Raw genomic sequence first — 21,218 nt, forward strand, 5'->3', positions numbered from 1 at the left:
CATTTTAGGAGGGGGAACTTGCACAATCGGTGGCTGACTAAATACTTTTTTGCCCCACTGTATATTAGCTGTACAATACCAGTAGGCCAGCTCTAATAGTAATTTGGTATGGTTTCGTGGGCCAAATGTAATTAGGCTGCGGGCCAAATTTGGCCCACGGGCCAGAGTTTGACACCTATGCGCTACATCGATCACTACGGCCGTCTTCTTCTGTTTGTCTACCACCACTATGTCCGTATGTTAGCCACCACCATTTTGTCCGTCTGTATCTGGAAGTCCCACAGGATCTTAGCTCGGTCATTCTCCACCACCCTTGGGGGCATCTCCCATTTTGACCTCGGGACTTCCAGGTTATACTCGGCAAAGATGTTCCTGTACACTATGCCGGCCACCTGGTTATGGCGTTCCATGTATGCCTTGCCTGCTAGCATCTTGCACCCTGCTGTTATGTGCTGGATTGTCTCTGGGGCATCTTTACACAGCCTGCACCTGGGGTCTTGCCTGGTGTGATAGACCCCAGCCTCTATGGATCTTGTACTCAGAGCTTGTTCTTGTGCTGCCATGATTAGTGCCTCTGTGCTGTCTTTCAGTCCAGCTTTGTCCAGCCACTGGTAGGATTTCTGGATATCAGCCACCTCCTCTATCTGCCGGTGGTACATACTGTGCAGGGGCCTGTCCTTCCATAATGGTTCCTCGTCTCTCTCCTCTTTCTTGGGATTCTGCTGCCTGAGGTATTCACTGAGCACTCGGTCAGTTGGGGCCATCTTCCCAATGTATTCATGGATGTTCGTTGTCTCATCCTGGACTGTGGTGCTGACACTCACCAGTCCCCGGCCCCCTTCCTTCCTTCCACTTAGCGTACAGCCTCAGGGTGCTGGACTTGGGGTGAAACCCTCCATGCATGGTAAGGAGCTTTCTTGTCTTTATGTCAGTGGCTTCTATCTCCTCCTTTGGCCAGCCTATTACCCCAGCAGGGTACCTGATCACGGGCAGGGCGTACGTGTTGATGGCCCGGATCTTGTTCTTACCATTCAGCTGACTCCTCAGGACTTGCCTGACCCTCTGCAGGTACTTGGTGGTTGCAGCCTTTCTAGCGGCCTCTTCATGGTTCCCATTTGCCTGTGGGATCCCCAGGTACTTATAACTGTCCTCTATGTCTGCAATGTTGCCTTCTAGTAGTTCAATCCCCTCAGTTCTGACTACCTTCCCTCTTTTTGTTACCATCCGACTACACTTCTCCAGTCCGAACGACATTCCAATGTCATTGCTGTATAGCCTGGTAGTGTGGATCAGTGAATCGATGTCTCGTTCACTCTTGGCATACAGCTTGATGTCATCCATGTACAGGAGGTGGCTGATAACTGCTCCGTTCTGTAGTCGGTATCCGTAGCCAGTCTTGTTAATGATCTCACTGAGGGGGTTCAGGCCTATGCAGAACAGCAGTGGGGACAGAGCATCTCCTTGGTAGATCCCGCACTTGATGGTGACTTGTGCTATGGGCTTGGAGTTGGCCTCTAGTGTTGTACGCCACATCCCCATTGAGTTCCTGATGAAGGCTCTTAGGGTCCCATTGATCTTGTACAATTCTAGGCATTCCAGTATCCAGCTGTGGGGCATTGAGTCATAGGCCTTCTTGTAATCAATCCAGGCAGTGCACAGGTTGGTCAGTCTGGTCTTGCAGTCTCGGCTGACTGTTCTGTCTACCAGTAGCTGGTGTTTTGCGCCTCTGGTATTTTTGCCAATTCCTTTCTGTGTCCCGCTCATGTATTGACCCATGTGCCTGTTCATCTTAGCCGATATGATGCCTGACAGGAGCTTCCATGTAGTACTGAGGCAGGTTATTGGTCGGTAGTTGGAGGGGACCGGTCCCTTCTTGGGGTCCTTGGGGATCAGGACCGTCCGACCTTCGGTTAGCCATTCCGGGTGTCTCTCGTTAACTAGCAGCTGGTTCATTTGTGCTGCCAGACGCTCGTGGAGTGCAGTCAGCTTCTTTAGCCAGTAGGCGTGAACCATGTCGGGCCCTGGTGCTGTCCAACTCTTCATACTGGAGACCCTTTCTATCTGCCACTGTGATGGTTACTGGACCCTGTTCAGGGAGGTCGCTGTGGTCTGCCCTCAGATCCACTAGCCACTGAGCATTGCCGTTGTGGGTTGCGTCCTTCTCCCATATGCTCTTCCAGTATTGCTCCGTCTCCAGCCTTGGTGGTGCTGTTCTCTTATTATTATTATTATTGTTCCCTTGCCACTGAGAGTACACCTTTGCTGGTTCTGTGGAGAACAGCTGGTTTATTCTCCTGCCTTCTGTCTCTCTGGTGTACCTCCTCAAGCGGCTGGCCAAGGCTGTGAGTCTTTGCTTGGCAGTTTCCAAGGCCTCAGGTATGGACAGCTTGCTGTATTTCTTATGCACCTTCTTTGTCGCACCTTTCTGCAACTCCGTTAGTTGGCTAACCTCCCTCCGTGCTACTTTGATCTCTATATCATCCTGAATAGGATGACGGACCTATGGATATATATATATATATACATACATACATACATACAAACAACTAAAAGGAAATTCTCAATCTCTCCTTGTTGTATAGCTTAGCTTTTCAAACAGTTTTAACAGTTACTTTAGTCTGACAAAAGCTGAATGACGAATTAGCGCTTCCAGTCAGAGACTGAGGCTACGTCCACACGTACACGGGTATTTTTGAAAACGGAGATTTTCCGTTTTCGTTTTAAAAAATAATCCCGTCCACACATAAAGGGAGCAATGAAGGAAAACGCTGCTATGAACATGCCAAAGCAGCAGGTGGCGCTAGATTCCTAACTGTGCAGAAATGTTGGCCAATCAGAAGTCTAGAAGCCTCGGTGGGAAAAAGTAAACAAAGCTGGGGCATAGAAGCAGAACCGAGTCATATGTGTGGACGGACAGTAACTGTGTGTGTGTGTGTATATGTAAGCATTTAAACACTGCAGAGAGTAGAATTAACAGTATTGTAGAAATTCATTTCACCAAAACAATAACGTTGCGCACAGTGTGACGTCAAAAAATGCGCACACCTTTGACACTGCGTTTTCTCCGTTTTTCTAGTCCACACGTAAATGCAAAAACGGAGTTTTCAAAAATCTCCGTTTTCAGTGACCAAAAACACCGTTTACGTGTGGACGAAAGGTGCAAACGCATAGAAAAATCTGCGTTTTCAAAAATAACGGGTACGTGTGGACGTAGCGCATGCACCAGTTTATTGTATTTCCAGACTTGCTTTCGGCACAATTTACAGTGCACGCTACTCTGTTTTTTGTCAGACTTGAAATAGCCGAAATACCTTCAAACTACGGAACTTCTATGGCTCTTCTGTTCGACAATCTCTCCGGCATTGGAACCATCATCTGTTTTCTCTTCGGTCACGCTCGGTTGATTTTTCTAGTCCGCACACTCATTTCCTCCATGGTGGCCGGCTGCTTCCCAAACAAATACACATGTGCGGCTTGGCACTTGTGCTGTACGTAACAAGTCACGTGACGTGACGCTGCGGCTGTGATTGGTTCGGCTCTGCGCTACGTAATTTGGATTGGCAGTTCTTTTTTTTCTTTTTTTTTTTAAGAGGACAAGAGCGGCGAGGTCTATCGCGATAGTTACATTTTTCTATCGAGAAAAAGTTATATCGCGATACATATCGTTATCGTTCTATCGCCCAGTTCTCATTCATTCATACATTCATACATTCATACATACATACATACACACACAATGTCATAACCAATTGGCCGGCATAGTATACAGAAACATCTGTGTCGAATATGGCCTCGAAGTCCCAAGGTCAAAGAGGTCAAAATGGGAGACGCCCCCAAGGGTGGTGGAGAATGACATCATGGAAAGCTGATCAGGCATGGACAACATTGGTGTCAAACCAAAACAATGTGGATGTCAATAAAACCAGCAACCTGAAAAATGTATGGGTCCCGGTCTGTTCACAAGCACAATCAAAAAAAATTTGCATAAAACTATGATCACATATTTACTTACAGAGCCTTCTTGGAGGCTTTGACCACTGGCAGCAGCCTCAGAAGAGCCTCCTCTGAAGCAGAGTATTTCTTCAGGTCAAACACATCCACATCTTTTTCTGATGACAGTAAGATGAAGACCAGAGCTGACCACTGAGCAGGAGACAGTTTATCTGTGGAGAGATTTCCTGATCTCAGGGACTGTTGGATATCCTCCACTAGAGAACGATCATTCAGTTCATTCAGACAGTGGAACAGATTGATGCTTTTCTCTGCGGACAGATTCTCATTGAGCTTCTTTTTGATGTACTGGACTGTTTCCTGATTGGTCTGTGAGCTACTTCCTGTCTGTGTCAGCAGACCTCGTAGGAGAGTATGATTGGTCTGCAGTGAAAGACCCAGGAGGAAGCGGAGGAACAAGTCCAGGTGTCCATTTGGACTCTGCAAGGCCTTGTTCACAGCACTCTGGTAGAAGTGTGTCTCTGCAGATTCTCCTTTTTCAGACTTCTGGGAAATCATTTGTTGTTGTTTAAGCAGATTGACTCCAGAGTTGATGAAGGTCAGATGGACATGAAGAGCAGCCAGAAACTCCTGAACACTCAGATGGATGAAGCAGAACACCTTGTCCTGGTACAGTCCTCTCTCCTCTTTAAAGATCTGTGTGAACACTCCTGAGTACACTGAGGCTGCTCTGATATCGATGCCACACTCTGTCAGGTCTGATTCATAGAAGATCAGGTTTCCTTTCTGCAGCTGATCAAAAGCCAGTTTTCCCAGAGACTCCATCATCTTCCTGCTCTCTGGACTCCAGTGTGGATCTGTCTCAGCTCCTCCATCATACTTGACCGTCCTCACTTTGGCCTGAACCACCAGGAAGTGGATGTACATCTCAGTCAGAGTCTTGGGCAGCTCTCCTCTCTCTCTGGTTTTCAGAACATCCTCCAGAACTGTAGCAGTGATCCAGCAGAAGACTGGGATGTGGCACATGATGTGGAGGCTCCGTGATGTCTTGATGTGGGAGATGATCCTGCTGGCCTGATCCTCATCTCTGAACCTCTTCCTGAAGTACTGCTCCTTCTGTGGGTCAGTAAATCCTCTGATCTCTGTCACCATCTCAACACATTCAGATGGGATCTGATTGGCTGCTGCAGGTCGTGTGGTTATCCAGAGGCGAGCAGAGGGAAGCAGTTTCCCCCTGATGAGGTTTATCAGCAGCACATCCACTGAGGTGGACTTTCTAGGGTCAGTTACGATTATAGTTTTGTGGAAGTCCAGAGGAAGTCGACACTCATCCAGACCATCAAAGATGAACACAACCTGGAAGTCTTCAAAGCTGCAGATTCCTGCTTCTTTGGTTTCAGTAAAGAAGCGATGAACAAGTCCCACCAAGCTGAACTTTTCCTCTTTCAGCACATTCAGCTCTCTGAAAGTGAATGGAAATATGAACTGGATGTGCTGGTTGGCTTTGTCTTCAGCCCAGTCCAGGGTGTATTTCTGTGTTAAGACTGTTTTCCCAATGCCAGCCACTCCCTTTGTCAGCACTGTTCTGATTGGTTCATCTCTTCCAGGTGAGGCTTTAAAGATGTCCTCTTGTCTGATTGTTGTTTCTGGTCTGTCTGGTTTCCTGGATGCTGTTTCAATCTGTCTGACCTCATGTTCATCATTGACCTCTGCAGTCCCTCCCTCTGTGATGTAGAGCTCTGTGTAGATCTGATTCAGGAGGGTTGGGTTTCCTGCTTTAGCGATCCCCTCAAACACACACTGGAACTTCTTCTTTAGTGCAGATTTAAGGGTACGATGACAAACGGCAGCAGAAAGTTCTAAATAACAATAATAAAAATAGAACATCAACAAATCAGTTCATGTTTAACAAAAATGTTTGTGACAATTCCAGTTCTGCTAAGCAATTATTGACTACATGTTGGTCCATCTCTTGAGACATTAGCATAATTGTTCCCTTTATCCAGCAGCTCAAATCTTTGCAGAAATGCTCTTACTACTCTGCAGATGGTCAGCCAGCTCCTCCTGCTTCATTCTCCTCAGGAAGTTAAGTGTGATCTTCTCAAATGCCTCTCTGTTGTTCTTCCTCTGCTCATCATCCTCTGTCTGACTCTGTAACCATTCTGGGTAATCTGGACTCAGAACCTTCTGGATCTTCTTCAGCTCGTTCTTCACAAAAGTGATGATGTTGTTCTCCAGCAGCTGGAACAGAATACATTATGAATGAGCCAATCAGACTGAAATCATGGAGCCAAACATCAGATCCATATTGGGCACACTGACAATCCACTGGTCTACAAAGAGCAGCATGGAGATGACTGTGAACAGAATAGATGTAAAAGTAGTTGTTGTACATGTACAGACCATAAATATGGAGTCCATGTGTGTTTGATGCTGCTGGGCAGACTGACCACTGTGAACCTCTGAGCTCCGCTGGTCCACTCTGTGGAGGAATCATGAAGAATTAGTTCAAGCACAGGATAAAGATCCAGGAGTTTTCTGGTAAGGACCAGTGTTCAAAAACCTGCAGAAACTTAGAGTTTAGAGCTTGACAAACTGTATTCAGATGAAGATACGTTTAGTTTCTTTCTTTTCAACTTAAGTCTCTCCTTAAATCCATGTAGTCTTTTACAGTTTGCTCACCATTCATGTACACAAAGACAGAGCAACTACCAGGGGAGTGTATTTAATCCAGTTTTCTACTGATAAACATATAGTCCACGCTACGCCCTAGAACAGGGGTCAGCAACCCGCGGCTCTTTAATCTTTATTTTGCGGCTTCGGGTGATTTGGGAAAATAAATTAGAAGTATTTAGCTTAAGTGCATTTTATTTGTGTTTAGTTCTTTTTTTTTTAAAAAAACTTGTACTTCTAAATTGGAAGATTATTGTGTTTTTGAAATATAAAAATAAAATTATATCTTATTATTTTTTCATCGCTCAAAATAAGCGTCACACTCGCGGAAGCCGGTGTACCCGCCGAGACGCCGTGCATTTATCGAGACTTTCAACCCCAGGCAGGCCAATTATGGATCTTCAGATCCACATTATGTCGGCAGCTGTTCTCCACCGTGAACTATGTTAAAAACAAACACCGCTCACACCCCACAGATGACAGCTCACGGTCCTGCGTAAAGATGAAAGCCCCGATTTGCAGACAGGACCAGAAGATGAGGTTCGGGACCAGAAGTCTCATTGTAAACATATCACGGCAGACCCGACGATGTTTGCATGGACGCGCTTTTCAGCATCTCTTTATTGACCGCTTTTCACACACGGTTGCTGTACGCACACGGCCGGCTGTAGCTTCTCAGCTCACAGCCCGACAACACAACAGCAGAGAGAGCACAGACTTTAAGGCGGCGAGGCGTGATTGCGGGTGTCGCTCAGGTGCGTCCGACTCCCAGCGGCACTGCAGACCACGCCCCGTCAAACACATTAACCAGGTAAAATATATATTTAGGCAGAATTTTGCAAATATCTATTTTTTTTTAGTGGCATAGTGCATTTTTTCCAATTATTCTTTTTAAAAATTTAGGTCAAGGCTTTTGGAGCCTTGACCTGAAAAGGGTGGCGGATCACAACAGTTCTTGTTTGCTACATGGATCAATTTAGTTCAGCTGGGTGTCTTTCCTTTTGTTATATTTCTTTACGAGTTCAAAATGTGTTAATTATATAAATAAAATGTAATTTTCTCTGTAGCACTTCATGGATTTCATAAGCAGCACACCTTAGTTGCTCTGTGGATTCTTTTAAAAAGCAGTTAAAAACTTTTCTGTTCAAACAAGCCTTTTGTTGATCTACGTATTTTATGTTCTTTACATTATTTACATTTGATCTTTTAGATTGTGTATAATGTCTATTGATTGTATTGTTTATTTTAATATTTAAGTACAGCACTTTGTGACTGCCTGTCTGTGAAAAGCGCTTAATAAATAAACTTTACTTACTTACTTTAGTTGTTCACACAAAGCATAAAGGTAAAAAACAATATATACAGTGTTTTCTTCATTTTAGATTTCAAAAAGTATTTGCGGCTCCCAGTGTTTTCTTTTGTGTGGAAACCGGGTCCAAGTGGCTCTTTGGGTGTTAAAGGTTGCTGACCCCTGCCCTAGAAGTTACTAACAAATTTACTAAACCACCAATATATTAAATAAAACATTTGAAAAATATAGAAAACCTAAACTAAACATTTTTCTTCACCCAACATAAGAAAAAAAACTTTTGAATGCATGTTCCTTGTCAGTAATAATAGATTAACTTTATATCTGTGGCAATATTAACAAACTTTATTTTGTAATGGAGTCTTTCAGGAATCGAGGCCTCCCTCTCCCAGCTCTAAACTTGTGTAACTGCTGATCAATCCTACATCATTGAGTGAATCTGAGCTCAGTCCTTCACACAGAGCAGCTTCAGCTCTGGGTGTTGGTGAATTTTCACTTCAGGAACTTCTACAAAATTTCTGCTGTATTAGGGTTAGAGTTAGAGTTTGTTTGGTGCTTCTAAAACATGTTATTATTATGATTCTTCGATGTCCTTTGGGAGAATGACTTGTTTCTTTTGTGTCACTGTTTCACTTTCTCCTGAGAATCAGTCCACATACAGCTGTTTTGAATTGTTGGTGTAACTGTGAATTCATCGGTCCATTAATGATGGTGAGGCTTTCTGACCCAGAAACATCAAAACAGGCCAAAGCTCTATGGTGACCATGTTTCAAAGAAAGAATAAATAATAATAGTGTTTTTCTTTCTTTTCATTTAATTCTAATCTCTTGTCACGTGACTTAGCCACATGACATTTAGCTGTAGGCAGTGTTTTTGGAGTGCAGAACTTTATCCTTGCAGCGCTGCTATGAACACCACTGTTGTTCAGTGTTGTCCTGATGGAGTCTCATTAACAGCAGCCAGTATGATCCAGGCTTTAGCTGCTGGGTCTCTGTGTGACCTCTCAGACTGTTTAACAGATCAGACACAAAGAGAATCAGAGCAGCTCTGTTCTTTAAAGACAAACATGAACCCACTCAGGTCACACTTTCCCCACAGATATGAGCATCACTGTCCTCAAACAGCAAATGACCAAGTCGAACGTTTTGATCTTTTCTCTTTCATCGTTTTCTTTTTAATGAATCTTTGTAAAAATCTGAGGATCTTTCAGGTCATATTTATCCAGGAAAACACAAACATGTAAAGGAGTCATCACAGCTCTCTGACCTCGTTGCTCCAGGTTCACCACTGAAATTTGGATTGCTATCTTTGGACCGGTCACTCCTCACAGACGTACAGCTGGATCCTGCAGACTCTGCTCTGTCCTCCTCTCCCTCCATCATTATCTTCTTGTGGACTTCAGTCAGTCTGAGAGGTAAACCACAAACACTCAGTGAGTTCACATTAACAGAAGTAACTGAATTACAGTCGCTGACCTCTGACCTAGGGCTGGGCGATATGACCCAAAATTCATATCTCGATATTTTTTAGCTGGATGGCGATATAAGATATATATCTCGATATTTTTTTTAAGCCATAAAGTAAGAACAAAAAGAGTTCTTAGTCAAAGCTGTGTCCCAGATGTCACACAGGCACTTTTATTAACATACAGCACAGATGTACATGAAAAATTACTCAAAATTAAATTATGAGCATTCATTAAATAATAATGCTCCATAAATAAAAGAAAACAAGGTTGTTTTTGTGCTAAACAAAGAGCTCACAATTGTGCAGTCAAAATGTAAACTAAAAGACGCTGAGCGTAATAACAAAGACAGACAGATTTTACAGCTGCTCTGTTCCCAACTTGTACTGTGTGACTGATAGCCTGGAGTTTGAAATCCGCTTCATAACCAGGTCTCTTACAGGTGCCATTTATGGTCCTTATACACACACAATACGGTAATATTACGTTGATGCACAGTACGTATCACTCCGCGAAGCTCCTCGGTAGCCGTAATGCGCCGACAATCTATCAAGCGGTGCAGCTCCGTAGCTTACCAAAGTCGTACTCAAACATTTTTGACAGATTGCTGAACGCCGTGTACCACATAAAATCGGTTCGCGGCCACCAAGCACAACCAGAATTCATACATAAGGCGCGCTATCAACTTTTGAGAGAATGAAAGGATTTTAGGGTTAGCGCTGTTAGCTCGTTAGCGCGGTTAGCTCGTTAGCATGTTTAGCTCGTTAGCACGTTGACGCCGTCCAGCCCCACGCATGGGGCGATGCGCAGTAACTCGTTAACGGAGATTTGCCGTGTCCGTCTTGTCGCTGCCTGCACGTGAAGCGATGAGGTAGGAGGGGGAGTTGTCTTCAGTGAAGGCGAGGCGGAGTAACGTTGCATAGAGACAAAAGTGGATGAAAGAGAGGCAAACTTGCGGCTCCACAACTATAATTATAACGTAACATAGACTATATCGATATAAAGGATATTGTCACATCTTATATCTCGTATAAAAATATATCGATATGTTTTAAAAACTCGATATATCGCCCAGCTCTACTCTGACCTGTCATATAACCTAGAAACCAGGTCACATGATCCACATCTGCTGACTCTGAAATTTAAGACCTTCCAATAGCAAAAGACATAAACTAAGATATGGACAGAATATTAGGAGCAGCTATTGGTATGATGCAGTCAGCTCACTGTAAACTCCAACCTCAGTGTGAAACGATGTCAAAGCTCTTTTGTGGCCACTCAGCCAATTTAGGATCACCGGATGTTTACACATGATGTCTGTGACTTGTTCTCAGACAATTAAATACCATCAGGACTGCAGCTGAAAGGGGAAAAAAAGATCTCATGAAATATTTTATAACCAGATTCTCTTAATGATAAAGTTGTGAGACTGATCTTTCTTGCTGCCTCCAAAAATAATAACACAACAGCTTTCTTTACAGTCTGACTGTGTCAAACATTTATCACACATATTCATACAGAGCTTCTAACACTGAAAACTGCACAGAGCTTTCCTCTCACACCACCATTCACCTTCATTCTGTATTATGTGTTAATCTCTGCATATGCTTGTATCTCTTGGCTTCTTCTTTGGGTGGTACTGTCACTTGGTGTTCACTTTTTCTGTGGTAGAGTTCCAACACACGGTGGTGTTTTTGTGTATTTATCTGTATAGCAGTTTAATTTAAAACTTTTAGATAACTTGTTATTTTGTCGTATAATCTTGAATGGTAAATGGCCTGTATTTATATAGCGCTTTACTAGTCCCTAAGGACCCCAAAGCGCTTTACACATCCAGTCATCCACCCATTCACACACACATTCACACACTGGTGATGGCAGCTACATTCTAGCCACAGCCACCCTGGGGCGCACTGACGAGGCTGCCGGACACTGGCACCACCGGGCCCTCTGACCACCACCAGTAGGCAACGGGTGAAGTGTCTTCACGTGCTTCATCTGAAGTGCACTCTTTGAACTCACTAATTCATATCCAAAGTATTCACTCAATGTGCCTAGCTTAGCTTAGCTCATAGCCAACTCGCTAGCATTGCCTCTTCACCTGCACTTTCCTGCTCATTCTATCAGATATTTAGTTACTCCTTGGCCTCCTTTAGAAGTAATGATACTTGTAACAAATGTAGCCCATTTGCTAGTCTGGAGGCCAGGATCACTGAATTGGAGACTCTGCTTCGCATACTTGAAAAACCCATAGCTAGCCAGGCCCCTGTAGCTGGTGCAGCCGAAGGTGGTGTAGGTCCCACTAGCTCTCCCCTAGCAGACTGTCCTGAGCAGCCAGGCAAACAGGATGGCTGGGTGACGGTGAGGAGGACAGTGTCACACAGTGGAAATTTGTGTTTTTATGTTTTATGTTGTTTTGGATCATACTGTGTATTGGTACATAGAGTATTGATTTTATTTGCATGGTTTTATTATGATATTTATATTGTATGTTTTAGTGTTGTCACACAATATTCTTTTAATCCACTGTGGACAAGGCAAACAATAGTAGGCACCTGTGGAGGTGGGGGCATTCCCAAACTGACGTGTTAAAGGGGATGGTGAGCGCAGAGACAGGGGGATGAGACGCACGAGAAAGTGCTGCTTGATTGTTTGGTGCCACGAGTCATTTGGTGACGGACCGACCAGCGGAATCTGGCGATCCAGTCCCGAGGCCGTGTTCAGGTGTGGAGTGTGGCTGGAATGTGTGGTGACGCGCCGTCAGGAGGAGACAGGTCTGTGGCAGGAGCCTCCTCCTTGGTCTTCTGGCTGGCGTGATTTCCATCCCGGAAGAGGAATTCCTCTCCTGTTTCTTCCAGATAAGGAACATTTGGCTGAGTGTGGCTGCACTCTGGTATTACGGAATATTGTGGGGGGGATTTTAGCATGTGGGAAACATTGTAGTACCGTATTTTCACGACTATAAGGCACACATAAAAGTCTTAGATTTTCTTCAAAATGTACGGCGCGCCCTATAGTGCAGTGTGCCCTGTGTGTGTTGTTGTTGTAAGGCGGACGTAGTAGAGAACACCATGAGAACGCTAAAGGGAGAAGTGTGGGCGTTGATTGTATATAAAAGAACAGGTATGTGCGTTATGCAGAACATCGTTGTTTTAACAACCCTGAAAATGGCAAAGAGACACGCTTATGAAGCGCAGTTTAAACTGAAGACCATCAGCAACGCGGAGGAACATGGAAATCGAGCAACCGCGAGAGAATTTAAGATTAATGAATCGATGGTTCGCAAGTGGAGGAAGCTGGAAAACGAGCTCCGACAGGTCAAGAACATGCAGCTGAGTTTCCGCGGACATAAGGCAAGGTGGCCCGAGTTGGAGGAAAGACTCGAGCAGTGGATCATCGAGCAAAGAACGAGTGGGAGAAGCGTTTCGACGGTCACCATTCGACTAAAAGCAGTAACGCTAGCAGAAGAAATGAAAATTGAACATTTCAAAGGAGGTCCGTCTTGGTGCTTTCGTTTCATGAAACGGTGCCATTTTTCCATCCGGACCAGGACTACGGTAGCGCAGCAACTTCCAGCGGATTATAATGACAAGCTGGCCATCTTCCGCTCCTACTGCAGCAAACACATTGCCGACAAACACATCCAGCCCAGTTACACATCACTAACATGGACAAGGTGCCGCTCACTTTCGACATCCCGGTGAGTCACACTGTGGAGAAGAAGGGGACCAGCACGGTAGCGATCTGCACAACAGGGCACGAAAAGTTTTCTTTTACTGTTGTGCTTGGCTGCCATGCTAATGGACAGAAACTGCCGCCTATGATGATTTTTAAGAGAAAGACTTTGCCTAAAGAGAAGTTTCCAACAGGAATCATCATTAAGGCAAATGAAAATGGCTGGATGGATGAGGAAATGATGAAAGAGTGGCTGAGGGAGGTGCATGTAAGGAGACCAGGTGTTTTTTTTTTCACGCATCACCATCGCTGTTGGGCACGCATATAGTCACAGATCATCTCACAGTCGATGTGAAAAAACAAGTGAAACAAATTAACTGTGAGCTTGCTGTCATTCCGGGAGGCCTGACAAAGGAACTCCAACCGCTGGACATCGGTGTGAACCGCCCGTTCAAAGTAAGGCTGCGAGCGGCGTGGGAGTGATGGATGACCGATGGGGACCACAGTTTCACTAAGAGTGGAAGGCAGCAAGGGGCGAGTTACGCCACAATTTGCGAATGGATTGTAGATGCTTGGGCTAACATGTCTGCTGCCACTATTGTTCGAGCTTTCGCAAAAGCCGGCATCATTTCCGAGGAGCCGCACAGCAAAGAAAGTGACTCTGACAGAGAAGAAAGTGAACCTGGCATATTTGATGGAGATTTAGTGCAGCTGTTCAATTCAGAAACAGTGGATGAGGACTTCGATGGGTTTGATTGTTGACGATTACCGGTAAAATAAATGTGAATACCAAACTCAGTTTTGCTCCCGCTCTATTTTTTGTGTGTGTTGTTGTTGTAAGGCGGACGTAGTAGAGGACACCATGAGAACGTTAAAGGGGGAAGTGTGGGCGTAGATTGTATATAAAACCCGCGCCCTACAATCAGGTGCGCCTTATGTGTGAGTTAAATACAGTAATGTCACACATAACTGAGACTGCGCCTTTTAGTACGGTGCATCTTATGGTCGTGAAAATACGATATTAGTTTGGAGAGTGTATAATTATTTCTACCGGCAGGTGTTTTAGCGTATTGAGAACGTTCTTTTTATTGTATTGGGGTATTTTAAAATTGTATTTTTAATTCTGGTTTTACCTTTTTCCATGGAAATAAATGGTGTGTTTAAGGCCGATTTAGTCTCTGCGCCCTGAGCACTGACCCACTCACTCCCCTTCTTCCTGTATGTGAACGGACTTTGTGGTGAAGATTTGGATCCACCAGTTTTAGCGGCTAGAGAAGCATAGTCTTAAACAGAAGCCGCAGGTACACCACCAACCTGTTCATGTGTCTCACCGTTTTTCCCTACTCAGCGACACACCTGCCAGGGGTCAAACTCTGGTAATTGCCAATTCTGTTCTTAGACATGTTAAGCTTGAGACACAAGCAACAATAGTCAATTGTCTTCCAGGGGCCAGAGCAGGTGACATTGTGGGAAATGTAAAACTGCTGGCTAAGAGTAAACATAAATTCAGTAAAATCATAATTCACGTCGGCAGTAATGACACCCGGTTAAGTCAATTGGAGCTAACTAAAATCAATATGGGATGGGTGTGTAACTTTGCCAAAACAATGTCGGACTCTGTAGTTTTGCAATGAAACTTAATTAATCAAAGAAACAAAAACCAGCAAAAAATTGAAAAGTTGGGTCGGAGCATCCATCACTGGAGCCATCTTTGAACGCAGTACGTCAGTACTCTTGCTGCAGCATTTTGGATTAACTGAAGGCTTTTCAGTGAGTTTTTAGGACTTCCTGATAATAATGAATTACAGTCGTCCAGCCTGGAAGTAATAAATGCATGAACTAGTTTTTCAGCATCACTCTGAGACAGGATATTTCTAATTTTAGAGATGTTGCGCAAATGGAAGAAAGCAGTCTTACATAGCTGCATTGAAGGACATGTCCTGGTCAAAAATGACTCCAAGGTTCCTCACAGTGTTACTGGAGGCCAAGGTAATGCCATCCAGAGTAAGAATCTGGTTAGATACCATATTTCTAAGATTTTCAGGGCCGAGTACAATCTCCACGCAACATTGCAGAGGCGTGAAAGCCAAGACAGCCCTACAACATCCAGAGCCTTCAGGAACTCGGGGCGGACCTCATCCACACCAACTCCTTGGTGGCTCTGCACAGTACAGGCTCTGACTATGCACAGTACAGGTAGAGCACTGCTTTCCACTCCTGAGTCGCCTGACTGTTTGCCAGAATCTCTTCGAGGCAGTCCGAAAGTCTTTTTCCATGGCCTCCCACACCTGAGTTTTGGCTTCAGCCACTGCCCGAGCTGCATCCCGTTTGGCCTGTCGGTACCTATCAGCTAGGCGTTCCCAGCACACCCTCACTACACGTTTAGGCGCGCCGGGTCTGTCCAGCGTCCTCCCCGGCCACCTGATCCAACTCACCACCAGGTGGTGATCAGTTGACAGCTCAGCCCCTCTCTTTACCTGAGTGTCCAGAACATATGGTCGCATGTCTGGTGATACGATTACAAAATCGATCTGTGATTTGCACAAAAGTCCAATAACAAAACACCACTCGGATTCAGATCAAGGAGGCCGTTCCTCCCAATCACGCCCCGCCAGGTCTCGCTGTCATTACCCACGTGAGCATTGAAGTCTCCCAGTAGGACAACAGAGTCTCTAGGCGGAGCACCTTCCAGCACCCCACCCAGGGACTCGAAAAAGGCTGGATACTCAGAGCTGCCGCTGGGCGCATAAGCGCAGATGGCAGTCAGGACCCGTTCCCCAACCCAAAGGCGCAGCGAACAAACCCTCTCATCCACCGGGAACAACCCCAACGTATAGGCAGCGAGCTGAGGGAATATTAGAATACCCACCCCAGCCCGCCGCCTCTCACCAGAGGCAACTCCAGACTGAGACAGAGTCCAGCCCCTCTCCAGGAGACTGGTTCCAGAGCCCAAGCCATGCGTTGAGGTAAGCCCGACTATATCTAGCTGGTACCTCTCAGCCTAACGCACCAACTCAGGCTCCTTCCCCACCAGAGATGTGACATTCCATGAAGAGGGGCCTGAAAACTGAAGGCTCTGCCTCCCATTCTACTTTTAAATACTCTAGGAACAACAAGTAGGCCTGCAGAGCGAGAGCGAAGTGCTCTAATAGGGTGATATGGTACTACAAGGTCATTGAGATAAGATGGGGCCTGATTATTTAAGACCTTATATGTGAGGAGCAGGATTTTGAATTCTGGATTTAACAGGAAGCCAATGAAGGGAAGCCAAAACAGGAGAAATCTGCTCTCTCCTTCTAGTCCCTGTCAGGACTCTTGCTGCAGCGTTTTGGATTAACTGAAGGCTTTTCAGCGAGTTTTTAGGACATCCTGATAATAATGAATTACAGCCGTCCAGCCTGGAAGTAATAAATGCATGAACTAGTTTTTGAGCATCACTCTGAGACAGGATATTTCTAATTTTAGAGATGTTGCGCATATGGAAGAAAGCAGTCTTACATATTTGTTTAATATGTGCGTTGAAGGACATGTCCTGGTCAAAAATGACTCCAAGGTTCCTCACAGCGTTACTGGAGGCCAAGGTAATGCCATCCAGAGTAAGAATCTGGTTAGATACCATATTTCTAAGATTTTCAGGGCCGAGTACAATAACCTCAGTTTTATCTGAATGAAGAAGCAGAAAGTTAGCGGCCATCCAGGTCTTTATGTCTTTAAGACATTCCTGCAGTTTAACTAATTGGTGTGTGTTATCTGGCTTCATGGATAGATAGAGCTGGGTGTCATCTAAATAGCAGTGAAAATGTATACTATGTCTTCTAATGATACTGCCTAGGGGAAGCATGTATAATGTAAACAGAATTGGTCCTAGCACTGAACCCTGTGGAACACCATAACTGACCTTAGTGTGTGAAGAGGACTCTCCATTTACATGCACAAATTGGAGTCTATTAGATAGATATGATACAAACCACTGCAGCACAGTACCTGTAATAGCTAAAGCATGCTCTAATTGCGCTAATAGAATATTATGGTCAACAGTATCAAACGCTGCACTAGGGCTGCACGATTTTGCATAAAATGAGAATCACGATTTTTTTGGCTTAGAATTGAGATCACGATTCTCTCACGATTTTCTTTTCCAGTATAAATATTTATTGCACTTATTAACTGCAGATCAACTTCGTAACAGTTGAAACTGAACATAAAAACAATAAATAAACATAAAAACAACAAATGTCTCACGTTTTGTCGTTGCCGCAAAATGTTGTACTGCTTGAAATTCTGTCTCCACTGTTGCTCGACACTGCGTGTATAGAGCAGGTAGTGCAACAATAGAAAAATAGTTGCGGGACGGCACTGTGTAGCGTTTGTCTAGGGTGTTGATCATTTTCCTAAATCCCTCGTTTTGCACAGTGTTGATGGGAGCCATATCTTTGGTCAGGTGATAAGTGATAGCCTCTAATTTCTTTGTGCCTGCGGGAGTTGTATAGGGAAGCGCTGTATAAGGTTCCCGTTATTGATGTTTGGGTGGTTGACCGGGACGGATTTTCTCCTGTCACTTTCTCATCATCCCTGACGTGCTCTCCGTTGTTTTTTCCCTGCTAATTTTAGCATCACACGGCACAGCTTCTGTATCACGTGGTATAAGGCTCCGCCCTTGTCATTTGTTGAGCAGGAAGAGTGAGTGCTTGTTTTCATGCAGATTACGTCCCGGATAAAAATGCGGTACAATCGTCGTCTTTTTTTTTTTTTTTTTTTAAATCGTTGTCATTTGGAAATGAGATCGCACATAAGTATGAATCGAGATCGCGATTTTCTAACGATTAATCGTGCAGCCCTACGCTGCACTGAGATCTAGAAGGAAAAGCACAGAGATAAGTCCACTGTCAGAGGCCATAGGAAGATTCAATTTAATTAAATTTTATTTATATAGCGCTAAATCACAACAAAAGTCGCCTCAAGGCGCTTCATAGATACAGAGAAAAACCCAACAATCATATGACCTCCTATGAGCAAGCACTTTGGCGACAGTGGGAAGGAAAAACTCCCTTTTAACAGGAAGAAACCTCTGGCAGAACCAGGCTCAGGGAGGGGCGGCCATCTGCTGCGACCAGTCATTTGTAACCTACACTAAACTGTTTCTGTGCTATGATGAGCTCTGAAACCTGACTGAAACTCTTCAAATAAGCCATTCCTCTGCAGATGATTAGTTAGCTGTGTATATACATTTACTGTGATAAAACCGATTGCAGACTTCTTTGTTAACCATTACTGCAAATTTAAATACCGTTATCGCATTACAGATATGATCTATAAAGCCAACATCATTTTTTATACATGACTCAGACAGACAGCAATTTAAGGAGAATATGTAGCTCAACACTTCACTCCTGGTCCAGGCCTTAGAGGACACATTTTCTGCTATGCATGATGAACAACACTTCTCAGTGCTCACTGCAGTTTATTTCCAACAACATCAAGCAGTTAAATAAAAGAGTTCATGTTATTAACAGCTCACCTCTAGACTGGCTTCCGGCTTGAGTGAACGCTGGTGCGCCTGGCTGCCGCGCCTGGCTGCCGCGCCTGGCTGCCGCGCCTGGCTGCCGCTACTCACTGGTACATTTTTCAATTATTTAGATTACTTGGATTCAGATTTGAATGAACAGGGACATTCACACTCAGGACCAGATCGATCTCTGCCAGGGATTGATTTGCAACGCTTGTCCTCAACATCTGTTATTTTCCGGCTCGGCTCATTTTCCTCCACATAATCGAAGATGTGGGTCAAGATGTTCCTGAGCTGGTCGGCACTATTCTGGATTCTCCTGACGCTCGTCTACCATCCTACAGCTGGACTGCTCCGCTATACAGCCGCTGAGCTCCTGCGCCTTCGCGGGCAGCTGTTGCTCCCTCCGCCGGCGGAGCTCCACTACCACCCGGGCATCACTTTCCAGCCTCGCCGGAGATACATCCATCGCGGGTCCCGCAGGATTTTCCATAACTCCAATGGAATTAAATCGTTCTGGTCTGCTACTCGCCGCCCTCGCAGGAACCCTGATCGGGCTGTCAACCATCGATCTCTAGCCCACCTGCCCAGGGCGCCCACGCGATTAGCAAAAAAGAAGATACTCCACTCAACTTCGGTCTTCTAAACATTCGTTCATTGACAAGTAAGGGACCTCTCATCCAAGACCTCCTATCTGACTGTAAGTTTGACTTTTTCTGCTTAACTGAAACCTGGCAAACACCTGATGATTTTTCTCAGCTAAACGAATCTGCTCCTCTGGGGTTTGTTTACTTTTCTAAACCCCACTGCTCAGGTCGTGGGGGTGGTCTCGCGATCCTTTTTCGCCAGCACTTGAAAGTCCTGCCAGTTAATGTTGATACCTTTAGTTCTCTAGAGGTCCTTGCATGTGAGCTGACTGGACCCATTCCCACCATCATAGCTACTGTATACCGCCCCCCCAAACCTAACCCTGTCTTCCTCAGTGACTTTGCTAATCTATTAACCCATCTTTCATCTCTCTCCCCAAATGTGATCTTAGTGGGAGATTTCAACATTCACATGGACAATAATGACCTTCTGATCACCAGAGACTTTTCCTCCTGTCTTGAAGGCTCTGAATTTAAACAATTTATCGACTTTCCCACTCACTCTAAAGGACACACCCTGGACTTGGTTGATTCAGAAATCTATAAATACCACGTACTTCAGTATAAAGACTCCATCAGCAAGGCCAAACAAAGCTTCTACTCTGGTATTATCAGTTCTTATGAGGGTAATGCGAGGACTCCGTTTTCAGTTCTCAACGAACTAATTCAACCCCCCAACACTTTACCACCACACTTCTATTCCTCTGAAACCTGCAACTCCTTGATGCTGTTCTGGACAACGAAAATCAATAACATCCACCAGCAACTCAGATCAAATGTTGTGTCTAAGGCTACGTTCACACTGCAGGCGAAAGCGCATCAAATCCGATTTTTTTGACCCTATGCGACTCATATCCGATCATGGTGTGACAGTGTGAACGGCACAAATCCGATATTTTCAAATCCGATCTGGGTCACTTTCGTATGTGGTCCTGAATCCGATACATATCCGATGTTTTAGAAAGCGACTGCTGTGTGAACGGTCATGTCGCATTAAATCCGTCTTTTAATTCATTGACACAAGACAGACGCCAATTATCAGTGCCGGAGAAGACATCGTGAACGCTTCCTGGCCATCCGGTGAAACTGTTAGGAAGACAACGTTGGAGAAACGTGAACATTTTATTTGTACTGTATAATCTCCAGATTCTGACAGAAATCTGCAGCTATCCTTTGAAGCACCGCTCCTCTAAAACAGCAATAAGGATCAATATTAGGTTATCTGCATTATTATGTAAATAACAAAATAACTTAAAGCAAAAATTGGGAAACGTGAAGTCCGAAGTCTTTATATTAAGGGCCATCAGTCAAACATATTGTTTGCTCTGGGTCTAAACAGAGCCCGTTGCGCATGAGGGCCGCTTTGAGCGTTCACACTAGAGCGCGTTTGCTGTCGCATTTTATTTGTAGTGTGAACGAGCAGACAAAAACATCGGATTTGATCAAAAATTCGGAATTGAGCATCAAGACCTGCAGTGTGAACGCAGCCTAAGCCCTCTCCAGAACCTCTTCTCTTTTTTGAGCCGTTTTCCACTTTGTATCTTCCTGATTTATCCGATATTTCCGAGTTCATATGTAAATCAAAGCCTGCCACATGTCATCTTGACTCCATGCCCACGGGGCTTGTGAAATCCTGCCTCTCTTCTTTACTCCCACTCATCTCTGCTATCATTCACTCTTCTCTCACCACCGGTATCGTTCCCTCAGTCAAGACTGCTCTAGTCACTCCTATACTGAAAAAACCTTCTTTAGATCCTAACAACTTTAACAACCTCCGTCCGATTTCCAATCTACCCTTCATTTCTAAGATACTCAAAAAAGTGGTTGCAGCTCAACTTCATTTACACATGGTTAATAATAATATCTATGAGAGATTTCAATCTGGTTTTTGCTCATGTCACAGTACAGAAACTGCTTTACTTAAAGTCACTAACAATCTTTAATCGGAGCTGACTCTGGTCTTCTCACCATTCTTGTCTTTTTAGATCTGAG

General features: G+C 44.6%; 3 protein-coding genes across 6 annotated transcripts in view; 1 reads left to right on the forward strand and 2 right to left on the reverse strand.

Annotated features, from left to right (window-relative positions):
• Positions 1-21,218, reverse strand: part of LOC147333651 (uncharacterized) — a 157,108-nt gene that overhangs the window by 20,047 nt on the left and 115,843 nt on the right. The gene's annotated exons all lie outside the window — the stretch shown is intronic.
• LOC147333652 (NACHT, LRR and PYD domains-containing protein 3-like) overlaps positions 1-21,218 on the reverse strand; it is a 131,052-nt gene that overhangs the window by 16,089 nt on the left and 93,745 nt on the right. For both annotated transcript variants that reach the window (XM_086268315.1, XM_086268308.1), the window contains exons 4-7: positions 9,200-9,340; positions 6,355-6,433; positions 5,988-6,192; positions 4,013-5,810 (exon numbers count right to left, since the gene is read on the reverse strand). In XM_086268315.1, the coding sequence (XP_086124441.1) occupies positions 4,013-5,810; positions 5,988-6,192; positions 6,355-6,433; positions 9,200-9,340 (2,223 nt within the window). The remainder of the gene's footprint in view (positions 1-4,012; positions 5,811-5,987; positions 6,193-6,354; positions 6,434-9,199; positions 9,341-21,218) is intronic.
• On the forward strand, positions 10,265-14,707 carry LOC147333653 (uncharacterized). Its single transcript, XM_086287722.1, has 3 exons — positions 10,265-10,269; positions 11,462-11,771; positions 14,348-14,707. Exons 1-3 carry the CDS (start codon positions 10,265-10,267, stop codon positions 14,705-14,707), a joined length of 675 nt encoding a protein of 224 aa, XP_086143848.1.

This window comes from Aulonocara sp. 'chitande type north' Nkhata Bay, linkage group LG3 (genome assembly GCF_057382095.1).
Source record: "Aulonocara sp. 'chitande type north' Nkhata Bay isolate Kocher_YH1m ecotype deep benthic linkage group LG3, A_spYH_male_GT1.1, whole genome shotgun sequence".
In the NCBI taxonomy this organism is placed as follows: domain Eukaryota; kingdom Metazoa; phylum Chordata; class Actinopteri; order Cichliformes; family Cichlidae; genus Aulonocara; species Aulonocara sp. 'chitande type north' Nkhata Bay.